Here is a 19543-nt window from a genome sequence, read left to right on the forward strand (position 1 = left end):
GACCTTCTTATAATAACTCAATTTTCTTTTAGCCGTTAAATTTTTCTCACACCACATTTTTTCTTTGAACTTAGAAGTAACAATATTTTTAATGTTATTAATGTTTTGCAGTGCATCGTTCTCGTTGATCTCCCAATGGTTTATCCAGGCCCTTGTGTCTTTATACCACCCCCATTTGAGCCTTAGATGGTTTTGGCTGGAATTTAAAGCTAGCTTGGGAAGTCTATGATGTCCTATGTTATTGAGCTTGTGCTTGTACAACAGAAGCCTAGTCATAGTTAGGCTTTCGATAGGGGAAAGACCTACTTCTATAAGGAGAATAGGGTAGGGTGTATTGCTTTTAATTTTCAGGTTATATGTTATAAAGCGCTTCTGGATTTGCTCAATCTTTCTCCAGGATTCTCTAGAGATGCTGCAACCCCAAACCTCACATCCATATAAGATAACAGGAGTGACTAAAGTTTCAAAGAGGAACTTCTTTTTATCCCACATTACGAGTTTTGCCATTTTACAATTATTTTCAAGACCAAAGTAAGCTTTCCACCCCCCATTAATCCTTTTCTCAATGCTATAGTTCCAGTTGAGCTTGTGATGAACATCAATCCCTAGGTACTTGTAAGAATATACTTCCTCCAAGTTATTATTGTCATACATAAAATTAGCGTAGGTGTCCTTCTTGGATTTGATAATCATAACTTTTGTTTTGTCAGTGTTAATAGTCATACCCATGGTAGAGCAGAAATCCTTAAGAAGCCTAAGCTGCTTATCAAGATCAGATGGACACCTTGCGAGGAGAACAATATCGTCAGCATAGAGAAGAAGGATGACGACTAGCCCAGCTAAGATCATGCCAGCACATCCTGCTTCCTCTAAATAACCTTCGAGCTTGTCAATGTAAATGCCAAATAGGGTAGGGGAGAGAGGGCAACCTTGTTTAACTCCGATATTACACTTAATATCTTTCGACCACCCCTCATTGCTTTTTAGCTTGGCAATTACATTCTCGTATAATCTAATAGCGACAACTCTCAACTCGAAAGGAACCTTTAGCTCTTCTAATCTATTCCAAAGGTTGTTTCTAGGAACCATATCGAAAGCCTTTCTAAAGTCCACAAAGCAACAAAAGAGATTGGATTTATCATTACGACATTCCTCCACAATGATTCTAAGCGTAACGAGGTGGTCTGTTGTTGAGTGATGCCTTCTAAAACCTGCTTGGCCTTTAGCCCGCTTATCTTCACTTTCAAGCCATATGCTCAACTTCTTTTCCAAAATACTACCATATAACTTAGCTATCATAATTGTCTGATAATTAGAGGGGTTATTTGTATCTCCACTTTTAAAAATAGGGATAATGAGGCTCTCAATCCATAACTTAGGGAACCCTTGCTTGACTGCTTAAGTCTCACCTGTATGCCAATCAACTGATCTAAACTTCATAAATTATCAATCATTTTTATAAAAAATTGAAAGAGATTCTTTTATATTAATTTTCGTTCAAATCAATCTTATGAAAAGATTGAGAGTGGACATCAAAAGAAAATGAGGGGATGAAAAAACCTTTAAAATATTCAAAATGTTTTTATAAATGGATGGGGGCATGAAAAAAGCTTTCAAATATTCCAAATATACAGATTGGATTGTAGAGTTTGAAGTTATATTTTAAAAATTATTTCAAAATTTATTTATAACTTATTAAAAAATATGGACACTTTTTTACATAGTTTTGCTTGGGATTGGACTATATAACTTATGAGGATCAAACTTCCGTATCTAATTGTTAAACTATATCTTCAAAATTAAAAAACATAAATATTAAAAAAAAACAAAAAAAACAACATTATTTTTTATTAATTAAATTAAGCTTTGTGTAAACCAAAAGTTATGAAGACCCAACCTCCCTACCTAATTGTTAAACTACATACTCAAAACTAAAAAACATAAATGCTATAAATAATAATAATAAAAAACAACATTCTTTTTTATTACCTAAATTGCCCATAGCATGTCCCTTGCCGTTGTATTGTATGATTGAAAATTAATATAAAAGAATCTCTTTCAATTATTTATAAAAATGATTGATTATTTATGAAGTTTAGATCAGTTGATTGGCATACAGGTGAGACTTAAGTTGATTAAATTTTAAGTTCAAATCAATCTTATGAAAAGATTGAGAGTGGACATCAAGAGAAAATGACATAGTTTCACATAATTTTGGTAAAAGTTATTTTGTTTTTGGACACCATCCAACATTAACACAATGACAATGACAGTGTTCAATATGAATATATTGTTATTGACAAATGATTCTAAAGGTCTAATATTAATGCTAATCCAAAATTAAACGCAATCTATACCAAAAAAAAAAATGACAATTTTCTATTACCATGGATAAAATTCAAAATTGCCGAGATAGTCTGTCCTAGTGAAAATGGTTACTTCATACTATTTATGTAATTTAAGCTTGAATGCAATCTAGCGAATTTCATGGCAAAATTTTGGTGTAGTTTTATTTATTTATTTTATATTATCTTATATTAAAAGTTTTTTTTAATGTTTTGAGTTTTTCTATTGGAATTTGACAATATATATATATATATTTTGAAATTGTGGATTTTTATTATTTAAAAATAAATTGGATTTTATAAATTATATAAATTTTATAACTTAAATTAATAATTCTAATAATTTTTTATAATTTTGGAATAAAATTTAGTAAAAAAATCCAAGAAAAATAGATAAACATAAAACATGTAGATAATTGCTAAAATTTAATTATCCTTATGTTCATTACAAATTTTAAAATATCTTAATTTTTTTTGGAAAAAAAAACCAACTTTCTATTCTATATATATATATATATTATGCATATAGCATACATGTCACTATATCCCCATGTAACATATGACTGATATTCAACATCATACAATACAATCTATGAACAACGAGCTCAATGATACCAAAACTGTATAAAAAAACAAGAAACAGGGCACACAGACCCGTCAAAGAACCTCGTAAAGATCACCATATATAGCCCAATAGCGGGCAACCAATCAGTACAATGTCAATGCCGGAAGATACTCTTACTCGCAAAAAACAAATAGGAAGTTACTCTGATCAGCAAGGAAAACAATAGCGCCAGAAGATACTCTAACCAACAAGGAAAACAATAGCGCCAGAAGATACTCTGACCGACAAGGAAAACAATAGCACTAGAAGATACTCTAATTGACAAGGAAAATAATAGCGCCAGAAGATACTCTGACCGACAAAATGCCTAGAGATACTCTGACATGCCCATCACAACAAATCAGGTTAAAAATTTACAAGCTTTGGACCTCTATGGTATAGTTGCCCAGTTACTTCATAGCCCCTCCTCCATAGCCCGTAAGTGCCTTCATTATCCCTCTCACATATTGAGCTCCACCACCACCAACTCTAAATCCATTCGCAGGTGCACTGCTTAAAGTGTCACCCCCCTCCCCCATTTGTCATCCATACTAAATCTCGGAACCCACTGAGAGCCCCGAGAGAGGCTTTGAAGCCTCCTCCCAATCTCATTTTAAAAGGCGCAATTGACACATCATATCATGAAACGAAACCACCAGGAGCACTAAAGTTTAAACCCCCATCGCCAAAATGATACATTGTCGCAAGTCCATTTCCGCAACGAGGCACTCCGTTGGGATTCTGCCCACCCTAGCCAACACCCATTAGTCCCTTTGGGCCATAGTTGGCATAAAACACCTTGGCACCGACGACGCCCACAATGGCTTCCCCCCCACGGGTTTTAGGGATGTGAAACAAGCTAAAACCCAAATCCAACCGTTAGAAAGGAGCATTGCCCGCCCCCATAATCTTCATTGAGAGTAGGCATTGGGACCCAACAAACCCACCCATAACATACTTGCCACCAGGGTTGGAATTTCAAAACAGATACACCCGTCAAATTTGACAGTTTTTGCACCTACCCACCAGTGTTCACAAATCCAACAAAAAAACTTAACAGTTTTGTGAATCTCTTACCTGTATTTGACGAGAAAATCACCCATGACAAGCAATTTGCTCATCAAATTCCATCCCTGCCTAACACCAACACTACCAAAATTTACACCACCACCATAACTGTCATGCCCCTACACCTGCGGTAGTCTTTCAACCGCTTGTAGCGAGGTGCGGCACCACTGAACGCTTTCTTTTTAACAATACTAACATTCGTGGACTACGCCTACTCCAACATTAACATACTTAGTTTGTGTTTCGCAACCAAGTAAAAGCATTATCCTTTATACTTTAATGAAGCCCATACTCATTCATTATCCATATGCAATTAATCGAGAACATCAACAATTGCAAACAAGTATAAAGGGGAGGGGCAACTCCCCGTAATGTGAGTCTGCCCGACAATTTTATTATAACAGTTTCTTCAATAATACAATACAAGTAATGCTTGGCAAGCTCCAAGCCAATACTTAGAATAATTACAACACAGGCTTAATCTGCCTTTACAACATCCATGCCAACCTTACATGGTAGGAGGGTGCTCACCCGAGACACCTAGAACTCCCCCTTAAGTCTTGCACGAATTCTGCAACTTTACCGCACCTTGAACACCCTTGTCCAACCTACGACTCACTTCCGGTAAACTGCGCACTTCACAAGTGGAGCGCGTGAGATATGCGCACTCCTCTTTTCTGCGCACTACTTTACCCCTCGTCCTTTGCGTAGTAGAGATGCGAAGTTGCTTGTTGTGAAATGAGCCTTGCGTTCCCAAATATATACACAAGGTAGGGTAATAATTGTGGGTGCGTACAACCTTAAGGCCGACCCCCAACTTATGGTGATATGCCCATTGAACAACCTTGCAAGTCGGCTTGCAAGTCTTTGCTTCAACGCACATATATATCGGATCACCTCCAAGTGCTGTCGCATAAGTTTCGTCCTTCGTCGCATTTTCGTCGCATTAGTGGTGCCTGCCCGTCGCACCTCCGCACGCCCGTCGCACCAATGCGCGCCCGTCACACACGCGCGCCCGTCGCACCCGACGCTCAACCGACCATGTTTGCGAAGGCCTTACAATAACCCTCATGCATGTATCCACCCAACGTGCCTCATGAATATATCCACCAAACATACCAACCACGTAACTGCCAAATACCCAAACATGCCATGTAAACCCAAAACAGCTAACAAAATAGCAACAATTTAAAAGCGCTTGACCTCATACGATTCTAAAATATTCCAAATTCTGCAGCACTCATAAATTCAACACTAAAATTTGTACTTCAATATGAAAAAGTAAAAATGGCATATAATTTATCTCAAAATTGATACCATTTAAAAAAAAAAAAAAAATGCGCCAAAAAGACAAGGAAAAATAAATGTCCCTTCTCCCATTTCCATTAAAAGAGTGCAGTACAGTTTCATTGGCAGTTCTTAACTTTTTTCGCAATCGAAATGACTTAATGTTGCTTTTCAATTTCTTTGAAGTAGCATATTAATATCGGGATTCGGGAGTCGGGACATGCTTTAGAAAAGTGTTACCTCGAACCTTTTCTTATGATACCTGAATTCAAAAGTTTCTCATTAACCCGTTATTATTTTTGTATGGATAAAAATGTAAGATGAAAGGGAAAAACGCTTGTATATATTTCATTTAAATATATAAGTGTAGTTTGATTTTAAAAAAATAAAATTATTAATATAATATTTTTTAAAATGTGCCCAAATATATTTATTTATCGATAAATATTATTAATATTTATGGTAAAAAATAATAAAGTATATTAGTCAAATAAAGTTTTTTTTGAATAATTGATCAGGTTTAAATGCGGTCAACTTTGTGTTTATCAAATTTAACAATAATCGATTTTATTCATTTATAGTCGTTCTTACTCAACATAATTTGATTATATTTAATTATAATCACTTATTAAATTCAAGTATTATCTATTTAATAAATGAATTTATCTTTAATCAAGCAATTTATTTATAATTAACCATATTTAAACATAGTTAACATGATCAATCATGTTTGAATATGATCAACCATATTATGTTTGATCAATTAAATTAAACTCAATGTTTTTAATATAAATAAAAATCCCCTTGAAAATACCGACACTTGTTTCCTAATTTATAGAGCCATTAATAAGATCAAGCTGTATATGCGGGACCATTAGATTTAAAGAAATTTAAGTCTAAAAATAAGCATATCCAGCCCTAACTCTATAATAAACCTATGGTCTATTAAATATTGGCACTCTAAGAAATTGAGTACAGCCCTTGCAGCTGTACTCTAAGAAATTGGGCGCGTGGACTGTCGCCCTCACATTACAACGATTATCATTTCAGTTTAACATAGCTGTCGATCACCTGTCTTCTGCGTTCCCCAAAGTCGATTCACTTTTTCAACAGAACACAATTTCGCCACAACTTACCGCATCTGTTGAGAGGCGGGAGCATTGAATCTTGTACAGCGGCATCTTACGCGTAAAAAACGCGTGAGAGTTTGATCGGGGAAGGTTCCATTTACGATTCTCACTCTCATTCTTTCAGTGTTTATTTATTAGCTTCTGCAGCAACTCCACCCCCGCACCTTTCAATCTCATTCCCAACTCCTTGTATTTATTCGTTGTTCTACATATCTTCTGAATCCACCATTGCTGTGAATCTTGGGAGAAGAAATAGATCAGCTATCGAAATATTGTGCCAACGGATCAGATTAAATCAGAGACACTGAATATGAAGAGTAGAATGCGGTTTTCCAGTGTGGCCAGATTGGTGATTGTGATGAGAAAGGGTTTTGCAGCGAAACAATTGCACAAAATGATGCTGAGAATCCATGATCTGCAGAGGGCACTCTTCAGAAGATTGGAAACCACAAGAGTGGCTTACGATCGCGTGCTGTTAAATTATGATGATCATTGCGAGTTCTCTTGCAGCAGCAGTCCAGTGAAGGGTGATGAGAAGAGATCATGGGATGATCATTTCCATTTTCTTCTCTGCAGAGCTCTGCCCTGCGTTTGCCCCACTGCCCATGCTGACCAAAATGGGAGCCACAAAGTTATGAGTATTGATGATCATCAACAACAATTACAATGTTGTTGTGTTGATGAGACGCCCAAGGCCCCCATGGATGATCTCTGCTCTCCTCGAGTAGATAGACAAGCAGAGGAGTTTATTACAGCGTTTTACAGACAGATGCGGCTACAGCGCCAAGATTCTTATCTGCAATACCAGGAAATGTTAGCCAGAGCCACCTAGCTCACCTTTTTTTAGCACGTTATTGATGCAAGGCCAAATAAAACCCTACCATTTTTGTTAGAGGTTTAGAGATCTCAGAACTATAGAATCCTGCGAGAAGCCCTTATTAGTTAAAGATTACCTCCAGTTTTCTTCATTTTATATCATAGTTACCAAGTTCGAATTCGAATTCGAATTCGAATTCGATTCGATACGATAAAAATTCGAACGAAAAAAATTCAATTCGCAAAAAATTCGATAATAGACATCATAAAAATAGCTTTTTTATTAAATTTTTCTCAATTTATTTTGAATTATGAATATTTTTTATTAATTTTAAATAATATAACAATCTTAGAAATAAAATTATCTAAAAAATTTACTATTCATTTTTTCTCTCCAAAACATCAATCCCTCCATAAATAAAACCTAATTACTTAAAATTAAGTTTCGGTTTCCAAGATTGAAAAAAAAAAATTCTAATATCAATTTTACCTTCTATTTTGTTCTGTCTTTTTAACTTTTTATTTTTCTTCTTTATATATGCCAACTCTACTTATTTCTATTCATAGAATCTTATAAAAGTGAAAGAATAAACTACTTTCACTTATTTTCTGTTTTTTTTCCTAAATTGAAAATTGAAAAAACAGATTTTTCTTAATTTCACTGATATTTTCCATTTTTGTTTTCTCTATCCGAGCAAGGGAAATTAGAAATGTTCTCTAATAGTTGGAAATACCACTACGAGGCTCACCTAATACCAAGCCCATCCACGAAACTTCAACTACGAGGCTCATCTAATACCAAACCCATCCACGTCACTTCTATTATTTGGGAAAAGAAACCAATCACTGAACCGAACCGAATTTAACCGTATTAATCACCGAACCGAATCGAACTGCCGAATATTCGAATTTTTCAAGCCGATTCGGCCGAATTTGGTAACTATGTTTTATATACTCCGATTTAAAATCTCCTTGAGAATTTTATGATCCGATATCAGTGTAATTTCGGTTTTGTCGATTCGGTTTTCTGTGATTGGAAGATTTTTAAAATGTTTGTTTATAAATGAGAATGGCAATTGGGTGTAGATTATCTGGTTTGTATGTAAAGTTTAATTTTATTAGATTTTAAATTTAAATTTATTGTATGAAAGAGATAAGAAATAGATACCAATGATATAATTACACAATTTTTGAATACAGTTTTATATTAACAATGACACTATTCAATATCTTCTTGTTGTTGGACAAATAATTTTTACAATAATTCTTCCATCTAATATTAATACTAATCCAAAGCTAAACAAAAAAATAAATAAATAAACCATTAGCTTAATTAGCTTGGAATGGAATCAGACTGAATTCAAAATTGTTAGGATGGTCTGTAATCTGACTTTGTATCATATAAACTTTGACTATGCACTCTTAACCTAATTTAAATTTGCAATTTCAACGCCCTATTGCATCTTAGTGATTTTTTTGGTAAAATATTCGTTGTAGTTTAATATTTTTTCCCTATGATGATTTTGGGAATTAGTGAATTTTATGGGCAAATATTTGGTGCAATATTTTTTCTCCTGTATTTTGTATTTTTTAATTAAAATTAGACATAAATAAATTTAATTCTCTAAAATATTTAATAACTCAAAAATATAAATATAAAAAGAGAAAAGAAAAGAAAAAAAAACACCTTAAAAATATAAACATGCAACTGCGTTACCATAAATTCTTAAATTTGTACCTCTTTAAAATATCAAAATGAGATACAATTTCATGGGAAAATTTGTACCATCTACTTTAAAAAAATACGCGCCGAACAGACAGGAAAAATAATATCCCTCCTCCCACGGCGATGAAGTTTCATTGGTAGTTGGTTAACCTTTTTCGTAATCGAAAGGACTTCATGTTGCTTTTTAGTTCGGCGCACGCTGTGGAAGCTTGTTACTTGACTCTTTTCGATTATATTTGAATTAAAAGTTTTGTGAATAAAAAAGTAAGATGAAGGTAAAATTTAATTAATAGAGAAAATAGATTTTCTGCTGCAATTTGATGATACAATTTTGGTTAATTATTATTTAAAATTTAAAATTTAACAATTTTGGTTAATTATTATTTAAAATTTAAAATTTAAAATGTAAATATAAATGTCTTATAAAAATGTTCAGGAAAAAAATAATTTTAACTATGAATTTGTAAAATAAAAATATATATATTTTATTGAAATATATAATTTTTTTAATGTAGTTTAAAATTTAAAATTATTAAATTTGTAAATAAGCTTTGTTATAATATCATGGGCCACCGATACTCTTGGAGGGAAGTCTGCAAATCGAACACAGTGATGGCAACATCGAAAACCCTAGGGGGGGAACCAGTGCCCAATCCAAGAGGCGCTTCTCTGAGGCCCGGTCGGTGGCAGTCGAATGTGCTTACTCCCGTCGGCGGAGCTCTTTTCATCCGCGGCCCTCAAGGGGAGCCGCTGCAGGGGAATGCCTTCCAGGCGATGGGAAACGAGGAGGAGGAAGTTCCACCATCGCAGAATCTATGGGTAGGTAATGTGACCAGCGAGATCGCAGAGCTTATGCTCATGGAAAGGTTTGTTAAGTTTGGAGAGATCAACAGTAGATCGCTGTACCCGCTGCGGATCAAAGCGTTTGTGTATTTCAAGCACATTGAGCATGCCAAAGCGGCCAAGGAGGGTCTGCAGGGCGCGGCCATGGGAGACAGCTTTCTCAAAATCGAACACGCCCGGGCGCTGGGGGTTTACGCTGGGGTGCAGAACGGTAGCCTGGACCAGCTGCTATTCGGTAGGAGTTCCGATAAGCCGCCGCTGGATTGGCCTTCCAAACTGAAGATTGCGTTCGGCGCAGCTCAGGGCCTGGCATTTCTGCACGAAATTTCACCTGTTCAGATCGCAAGCGAACTGTTTGACGAAAGGTTTAAACGAGATGTCAAGAAAATTTTGCTTGCGGAGGAAATATCCCCTCCCTACGCGCGACAAGTGTTTGACGAAATACCCCTGGCAACTACAGCACTCTTACACATGCAGCAGCAGTATGGCCAGGACCTGGAGCTGGCTCTACAGACCCGCAATCTCTCTGTGTCAACCTCGACTTCTCATTCAGGCAGCCGAGATACTATTCATCTCCAGCAAGTGAATTTTCAGATTCAAATAATTCTCTTGACAGGCAGAACCCTGCTCCTTGAGGTCCAGCCGTCTTTCACAGTGCGCCATCTCTTAAAGATACTTGAACAGAGGTTGGGGATCCCTTTCTCCCTTCTGCGGCTCCTCTTTGCAGGTAAGCAGCTTGATAACAATCTGCCTCTTTCCTTTTATAATATTGAAAGAAATGCCACAGTGATCCTATCACTTCGACTAAGAGGAGGTGCAGCTGGGCAATCCTCTGCCTCCAAAGGCTTTTCCTACAAAGATGCAGTTCATGCACAGCCTGCCAAGAAGTCTACGCAATCTGCCGAGGCTCCCAAGCCTTTCTTGGTGGACAAAATGGAGGAAACCCCTGCCATTGAAATCTCTAATCCATCTCTGGATGATCTACACCAGACATTTGCAGAAACAGCCCTCATCTGCAGATTTAATGGCCTATGGCCCCGCACGGCAGATCTGTACCAATGGATCCATTCCAATTGGACCAATAACTGCAAAGTCTTCCTCTGCTCGAAAGGCTTCTTTATTGTAATCTTCGCCTTCAACGAAGATTACCAGAAAGCTTTATCGGGAGGCCCCTGGTTCTGGGGATCAGCCGGACTCTTCCTCTCCCCCTGGTTCCCAGACTTTGACCCCTCCACTGCGATCATCACCAAACTTCCTATCTGGGTCAGGCTTCCAAATCTCCCTGCGCATCTATGGCATTTTGCTGTCTTTCAAGGAATCGGGGACACTCTAGGCCGCTTCCTGGCTACAGATACCTCAAGAGCGGAGAAAGGATTATACACCTTTGGCAGAATTTGTGCAGAAATAGACATTAGTAAAGGGTTGCCAGATCAGATCATCCTCAAAATCGGGGACTTCCATTGGACGCAAACTTTGGACTATGAGAACACAGCCTTCAGGTGTCGCCATTGCCATCAGACGGGGCATCTCCAGAACTCATGTGCATCGTTCGTTGACAAAAAGAAGAATACCAATCGCAAACCCAAATCCAAGAGTTGGAAACCTTGTGATATACCCCCTATGGATGACATAGAGTCCTCTAGCTCTGATGAGGAGGACATTGAAGTGGAAGAGGAGAATATGGAGCAACCGAAGGATGCGCCCCCAGCCAGCGCCGAGGATCATTCTGCGCCTCTGTTCTCGCAGAAACGTTCACATGAGTCTTCGCCATCTGATTCAGACAAGGAGTCTCCTCCTTTAGCACAGAACAATCTACAAGTAGTTTCGGTCCAGCCAGATCAAAATGGTTGGGTCAAAGTCAGCAAAAAGAAAGGTAAAAAATGTAGATTGGAAGATTCTGCCCATGCTGGGTAGACTCCCTAGCCCAGCCCGTTCCTTTTGTTTATGCCGTGGTTGCTCTTTGGGACCGAGGTTGATATCATATCATTTCCGGCTCCCTTGCTCTTTAGCTTTGCTTCTCTAAAAGCTCTGATTGTACCATATTTCTTTTCTTAATAGAATTAGTCTTTATCGAGAAAAAAAAAAAAAAAAATTAAAATTATTAATATGTTGTAATTTTACTTAAAAAAATAGAAATTCAGGTATGTTTTTGTGAAAATTTAGCAGAATTCTTTTAAAATATTCTCAAGGTTTAGGATTCGATTTTTGGGTTCTTGATAATGTTGAATATATTTTGGCCATCAAAAAAATGATTCAAAGACTCCTACAGTGGAATTTCTTGAAGATTTTTTTAGTCAGATTTCAATAAATTTTTTGCTGAGGCAAAACTATGACTTCTTTAGACAACTTCTTTATTAATATAAATAAGCTTTGTTCATTTAGTACTAAAATTTGATTATCATAAAAAAATTAATATTGCAAATCATTTTTAAATATTGCAACCAAATGAAGATCTGGAGGAGGACAGGTGAATGAAGGAGGTTTTGATTCATACAAGAAAAAACCTTGAGGTGAAGGAAAAACATAACAAATTAAATGTTGATGAAAAGACAATGCTGGAGTTTTTCCGGGTAAAGATCAAAGTGGATGTTAAGGACATCCCCTCCAATCAATTGGTTCACTTCCGCAACTTGTTTGGCAAGAGGTGCACGCGATTGACGAAGCCGGAGGGTGACTCGAAAACAAACCTAGCTTATAGAGAAAGAGGGCATCAAATCCCTCACCCTCGGATCAACCACTACTGGACAAAGGTAAGAAAGGCAGGAAAACGCCGAAAGAAGCATTGAGGGAAGCAGGGGAGTTCTTGTTGAACTCAAGTCAAATGAGCTAGCTCATAGAGTATTTCCGTAGAACCTTTCAACTTACACAATGAAAATAATCTCGTGGAATATATGGGGCTTGAATTGCCAACCCAAACTCCGATACCAAAAAAATAAGTGTCATAAGGAGAAACTGGAAATAATCATGTTGCAAGAAACTAAAGTGTCAGTAGATTGACTAGAAGGCATAGTTTGAAAAATTTGGAAAGGAAGTGAAGTAATAGCAATAGATGCCCGAGGCATTGTGAGCGATCTTGTTGTTGAATGGGACCCAACTATGTTGTTGTTCCAGGATTGGGTAGCTTCAACCCATAGTCTGATTGGTAGATTTAGGTATATTGGGGTAGAGGAATGAACCAGTTTGACGGTAGTATATGGCCCTCATACCCCCAATTAGAAGGAAATTTTTTTGAACGAGTTACGCAGTACCAAGGACCAACTACAAGACCAATGTTGGATAGTGGGAGGTGATTTTAATATGATTCGTAGCTTAGAGGAGAAATGTGGGGGTATTTGAAGACTAGATCCAATATCAAATCAACTCGATGAACTCATTCAGGACCTGAGATTAGTCAGCATGGAGGCCAAGAACAATATCCACACATGGAACAATCGCCGAGGCATGGCACTTGCAAGTAGCCAACCGATTAGATTGCTTTCTTGTTTCAGAGGAAGTCCTTATGAGAGATTCATTTGTTGAAGCCATGATAATTCCTAGCTTAGGATCTGATGACCGGCCTCCCTATTTGTAGCTGGATATAAAGTCATGCCCTAAGAATCGGCTATTCAAACCTTTTGAGAGTTTTTGGTTTCGCAACCCTTCCTTTGTTGAGTGAATGGAAAAATGATGGTGAAGACTAATTCAAAAAATTTGGAGGAAATTAGAAGAATTGAAAATGCGTATAAAAACTTGGAATAAACTGGAATTTGGAGACATCTTTTTGGAAAAAAATAAGTTGGAAGAGAAAATAGAAGTAATCTAGAGTGAAACATTATAGAGGGCCCTCAACTGAACTAGTAGAAGAAGAAGGTAAATCTTGCATGAGCTGGAAGAATGACATAAGCAGAGGGAGATACTTTGGAGGAAAAAATCTTGCATCCTGAAGGAGGGAGAAATAAATACTAAATTATTCCACAGGTCTATGATAAATCATCCATAGAACAATCATATCTTCTTTATGACATCCAGCTCTAGAGATCACCTTGTAAACCACCAAGATATGGAGCATAAACTTATTGGGTATTTCTCCAACCTGTTAGCCGAGGGAGATCAGATCACGTTAATGTTATTGATAGTGTAGTTGATAACATTCCAAAGATAATCACAATTGAACATAACAAAGCCCTAATACGAGAAGTCACGATGGAGGAGGTTGTTTTCTTGGTGGAGGAATCTAGGAGATCATAATATATCTGGTCGAGATTAAATGCCACTTTCATAACCTTGATCCCAAAATTGAATGCAACATGCGATCCAAGTGGGTTTCGGCCCATCACATTGTGTAATGTGGTATATAATATCATATCATCAGTGATTATGAGATGATTAAAATTATTTTCTTTTAGTTGTGAAATTTTGCATTTTTTGCTTTCTGTTGTTCTAGACCAGTCCACTAGGTCTAGGGAAGGTATTCTTATCTGCAATCGTAAATTCCGCATAACATTATTGATCTTGTAGTTGATAACATTCCAAAGCTAATCACAGTTGAAAAGAATGAAGCCCTAATGCGAGAATTCAAGATAGACGAGGTAGAAGCAAGTATTAAAGAAATGTTGAATAGTAAATCCCTAGGCCCGAATGGGTTTCGGCCCATCACATTGTGTAATGTGGTATATCCCAATAAATAAATGTTGAATAGTAAATGCCCAGGCCCGAATGGGTTTTAGCCCATCACGTTGTGTAATGTGGAGGAAAAAATATTGCATCTAATAGTTGAAGGAGGGAGAAAGAAGCAATTATTAAAGAAATGCCGAATAGTAAATCCCCAGGCCCCAATGGGTTTCGAAAAAGTGGGTTTCGGCTCATCATGTTGTGTAATGTAGTATATAAGATTATATCAGCAGTGATTGTGAGATGACTAAAATTCTTTGCTTTCTTTGTGAAACTCTATATTCTTTGCTTTATGTTGTTCTAGACTAGTTCACTGGGTCTAAGGAAGATACTTTTGTCTGCAACTGTAAATTCCACATAACATTATTGATTGCGTATTTGATAACATTCCAAAGCCAATCACAATTGAACCGAGAAAATTCCTAACGCAGGAAATCATGATGGAGGAGGTAGAAGAACTTATTAAAGAAATGCCGAATAGTAAATCCCTAGGCTTGGATGGGTTCACCTCTGAATTCTTCAAGGCCTACTAACATTTCCTAGGAGAGGAAGTTGTTTCCCTGGTGTAGGGATATAGGAGATTATAATAGATCTGGTCTAGATTAAATGCCACTTTCATAACCTTGATCCCAAAATTGAATGCATCATGTGATCCAAGTGGGTTTTGGCCCATCACGTTGTGTATTGTAGTATATAAGATTATATCATCAATGATTGTGAGACGTCTAAAACCCCTCCTCCACCAGATTGTCTACCTGGAGTAGTCTAGTTTTGTGGAGGGATGAAAAATATTGGATGGGATAGTAGCAACTCATGAAATCATTCATACCCTGAAATCTAGTAAGAAGACAAGTATGTTAGTGAAATAGGGAGATCCAATATCTCATTTCTTGTTCGTCTTAGCGGCATAATAGATTGGTAGATTGATCCAATTAGTAGCTCTTCAATGTCATTTAAAGGGAATCAAAATCCATCCTTTTGATGCTTCCATGACACATCAACAATTTGTGGATGACAACATGCTTTTCAGTGAACCATCTGTCCAAGGGACTCTGGCCTTATTATCAATCCTAGAAGATTTCCAAGGTAGTTTAGGTATGTTGATAAATACTGATAAATCTAGTCTTCTCTTTTTCAATATGCCAAGAGCAGTTCAGCAGTTCCTGGCTCACATAATGGGGTTCTCTATTGACATTATACCGACCAAGTACCTCAGTGTCCCTCTAGTAGTCAATCCTCTAAGGATATCAGTGTGGAAAGAGATATGTAGTAAACTCTCCAAGTGTCTGTCCAATTGGACATTCAGAACATTGAATCTTCTTAGATGTGTTATCTTGCTTAAGGCCGTCCTTCAGGCGATCCCTATTTACTAGCTCTTTGTGCTTCTAGCTCCAAAAAGCACTTACAAGGATATCATGACTATCTTTAGAAAGTTCCTTTAGGAAGGGACAAATCAAAACAAGAAATGGGCTCTGGTAGCATGGGAAACTTTGCCTCCAAAAAAAGTGTGGTGGTCCTGGGCTCAAAGATCCTGAAATCATCAACAATATGATGGGAGAAAAATTATGGTGGCGATGGATCTAGGGAGGGTCATAGTTATGGAAAACGATCTGGGACATAAAATATGGATGAGGAAGAGGCAGGGAGGAAAGAATAAGGTCCTCTAAGTCCCCACCTAGTTCCTCTCTTTGGAATCTAGCCAGAAAAAACAATTACCTTATCAAAGATCACATTTTTTGGGAAATCTATGGAGGTTAGACAACCTAGTTTTGGGAAGAGTCGTGGCAACAACTTCAAAAATTGGACTAAGTCACATTTTTAAAATTTGTAAAATCCTTTACAAAAAGCCAAAATGCAAGGACGGTTGCTGACTATTGGAAGGAGCCCAATCCTCAAGATGACTGGTGTGAGTGGAAATCTGAGACATATTAGCAAGGAAATGGAGGTGAGAACAATTGGACGCTTTTTAGTCAAATCCTCTGAGATCGCCAAATCCATATCTAAGAAGAAGTTGATATACTAATGTGGGATTATTGATTGAAAGGTATATTTTCCATTTGTGAAGCCTATGCTTTATCATCCAGACATAGCAACCAACTGTAGGAGCCCATATGGTGGAATATTTGGTGGTCCAATTGTTGGGAAAGGGTCCCCTAGGGGTCAATTTTGGATTAAACACCCAAGTTTTGGGGCAGAAGGCCCGAATTTTGTGTAAAGAAATGTAAAGTCTCTGCATTTTGTGGCTGCGAAGCACGAAGATGTCTAAAGTAAAAAGGGTTTTCCGCCCTTAGTCTAGATAAGTTGTGTCGGTTTTGGAGATCTACCCATGGTTCGCAGACCATGGGATTGTATAAAAATGGAAGTCCTAGAAGATCTAAGTAAGAAATTTTTTAGAGTCAAGAAAGGAGTCATGAGTCATTAATAGGTTGGTGCAAGCTAAGAGCGAGAGTTTTAGTGTTGGAAGAGGCTCTGCATCTGAGTGCGCAAAGGCCTAGGGTAGAAGTCCGCAGCTGAGTGTGCGGACCCTTGCAGCTGTGTGCGTAGGGCAGATAGAGTATGTACTGGGAACCTGAATCTAAATAAAGAGAAGTATTATGAAATTATTGTGTTTCTGTCTTTGATTATTGCATCTGATTATGAAATGTTAAGTTTTGAGTTTACATTATAATGCTAATTTGATGCGCGAATGTATCTGTCTCTATCTATTATTTGAATGCAATTAATAGTATATGTTTACGCAAGGATAATCTTGATTGCATGATAAAGTGGGCTAACCACTAAGATAATTAGGGAAACGAGACAGCAACATAGTTACAGAGGCACGTAAGTGCTTGAATCATTGTTTAGGGTTGTGCGAATGACAGTCGGGTACCTTCGCGGAGGTTCTAAAAGATGGAAGAGGAATTACATCGATAAGCCCTAAGGGCTTATAGATCTGTGCGAAGGCAAAGATTAAGGTAGAAAATTGACATCACAACCATCTTAGGGTGCGGAAACTTGGCTCCTGAATACCCCCAAAATTCTTCGGGTGAGACCTCCGTCCGCGCTCGGGGACTGATGCCAAAAGGGCCAGTAGTGTAGAGATTTTCTTGGTTGCCTAACGCTGAACCTGGCTTAGGGCCCATTAAGCCAACAAATGGTTCTGTTGCCGGGACCAGGATCTGCATAACGAGATGTGTGATGCCGTATCATTGGAAACCAACTAAGAAAGAGATCGAAGACTGGTTAGATAGAAAGATCCACGAATTCGCAGTGAAAGAGAACAAGAATATGTGATTGACGAAAGAGTAGTGGTTGGATAGATATCTGTACACCAAAATACACGAAATCTTCTTCTGCTCCTTCCCGATTGAGATATATGAGTGGATCATGAAGTTGGAAAACGACCAAGGAAGGTGGAGGATTGACAATCCGATTGTCGGATACCAGAGTTAGTGCAGATATTGGAAGCCTCTGAAGATAAGAATGTGCGTGCTGTCGACCATTGGCTTGACTACATCATAGGAGGATTTGTGATAGAGTTTGCGGTCAACACTTCTGTCAGTTATAGCGAAGTAGATCACCGCTTCTTTAAGGGATTGCGAGGTAAGTATTTGAAGTCATTAAATACTTTGATTAAGATGCTCTTGTGTGAAAATAGGGTCATGTGATTACCTTGATGTTTGGAGCTACGCAAAGTGGAAGGCCTTTCAGGGACGAAGGAAGAAAAGGTCCTGAGTATAGCCCACTGATTGCACCTCCTTTGAGTGACAACGAAGGAGCACCGCAGACTTCTCCCCTGAGCACTAGTCAGTTGATAAGACAAGGGTTCCCGTAAATACCTACAACGCCTCCACCCTCATCCCATCCATCTACACCGCCTCCATCCTCGCCTCCACCGCTCACCCCATCGCCCACACCACCACCACTTCCACCATTGTTCAATATCGCAAACTCCGTAAAGCTACATGTATTCAAGGGCGTATGGAATGAAGATCCGGACCAGTTTTGGTTCGTTGCAAAGGCTGTATGGGAAGCTCAGGGTATCACGAATGACTAAATGAAGAAAACCACATTGGTTAGTGCTTTGCAGGACCTCGCACTAACATGGTATATTAAGTACAGTATTGATAACCCAATGGCCGCGTTGGCAGATATCCAAGTTGAGTTGAATAGAGAATTCAGTAGACCTAATTCTCAAGTGCAATCGATTGTGGGATTCAAGGAGATCATGATGAAGCCTGGGGAGACACCTTGGGATTTGGATCAAAGATTGAAGTGTACGATCCGTGAAGCCAACATGAACCTAACTGATGGGCAGCACCACGAATAGTTCGCGGCCTTGCTCTTGCCCCACCTAAGGGTTGCGCTATCAAAATAGAAGATTAGGACCCAAGTGGAAGCTCTGGAAATTGCGAGGAGACTACGTGAGACACCAATGCAGGATACTAATCTGGGGGTTCAACAGATTCATGCGCAATTGCAGAACCTTTGCCTCGAAATGCCAAGCCCGAAGAAGGACAGAACAACTCAGCCAGAGGCACATGAAGAAGTTTGGTGCCTAAAATGAAAAGGTCAGGGGATGACAAAGATCATTGTCCGGTATTTGAAAACTATATTGCAGCAGGAGGACTAATGCCTCTACGACCAGAGGCTGCGGTAGGGCCAAGTGCAGGGCCCACGCTATGGTGCGCTATATGTTAGGTGGTTGGGAAAACATGTGACTGACAATTGCCATTTGCTGCAGAAATTCGTACAGACACCATAACAACTCTTATGCAACTTCTGTCAATTAGTAGGTCATGATGAGTGCAATTGCCGAAGTTATGAATTAATGATGGACAGGACACTTGCATACAGGGTGCAGGCATAAATGTAGCCCCCGGACCAAGGTGTTGGGGGAACACTGGTGAGTATGAAGGGCGCAACCGAGGCCGAGGTGGAGGGGGGACTGGTAGAGGCCAAGGACAACTTATTTTTTGCAGTTGTGGAGGACCAGGACACTACGCAAAGGACTGTTCGAACCTGATGCGACTTTCATGCCGCTATTGTACTCAGTTTGACCATGCAATTGAGGATTGCCCTATATTATTGG

General features: G+C 38.2%; 1 protein-coding gene across 1 annotated transcript; it reads left to right on the forward strand.

Annotated features, from left to right (window-relative positions):
- The first annotated feature begins 6474 nt into the window (after positions 1-6474).
- On the forward strand, positions 6475-7404 carry LOC149198081 (uncharacterized). The gene has a single exon (XM_089404061.1). It carries the CDS (start codon positions 6745-6747, stop codon positions 7264-7266), a length of 522 nt encoding a protein of 173 aa, XP_089260187.1. The 5' UTR covers positions 6475-6744; the 3' UTR covers positions 7267-7404.
- Positions 7405-19543: the final 12139 nt, after the last annotated feature.

This window comes from Pinus tabuliformis, chromosome 2_2, assembly GCF_031772625.1.
Source record: "Pinus tabuliformis cultivar Carrire ecotype Pingquan chromosome 2_2, CPIR1, whole genome shotgun sequence".
NCBI classification, from domain to species: Eukaryota; Viridiplantae; Streptophyta; class Pinopsida; order Pinales; family Pinaceae; genus Pinus; species Pinus tabuliformis.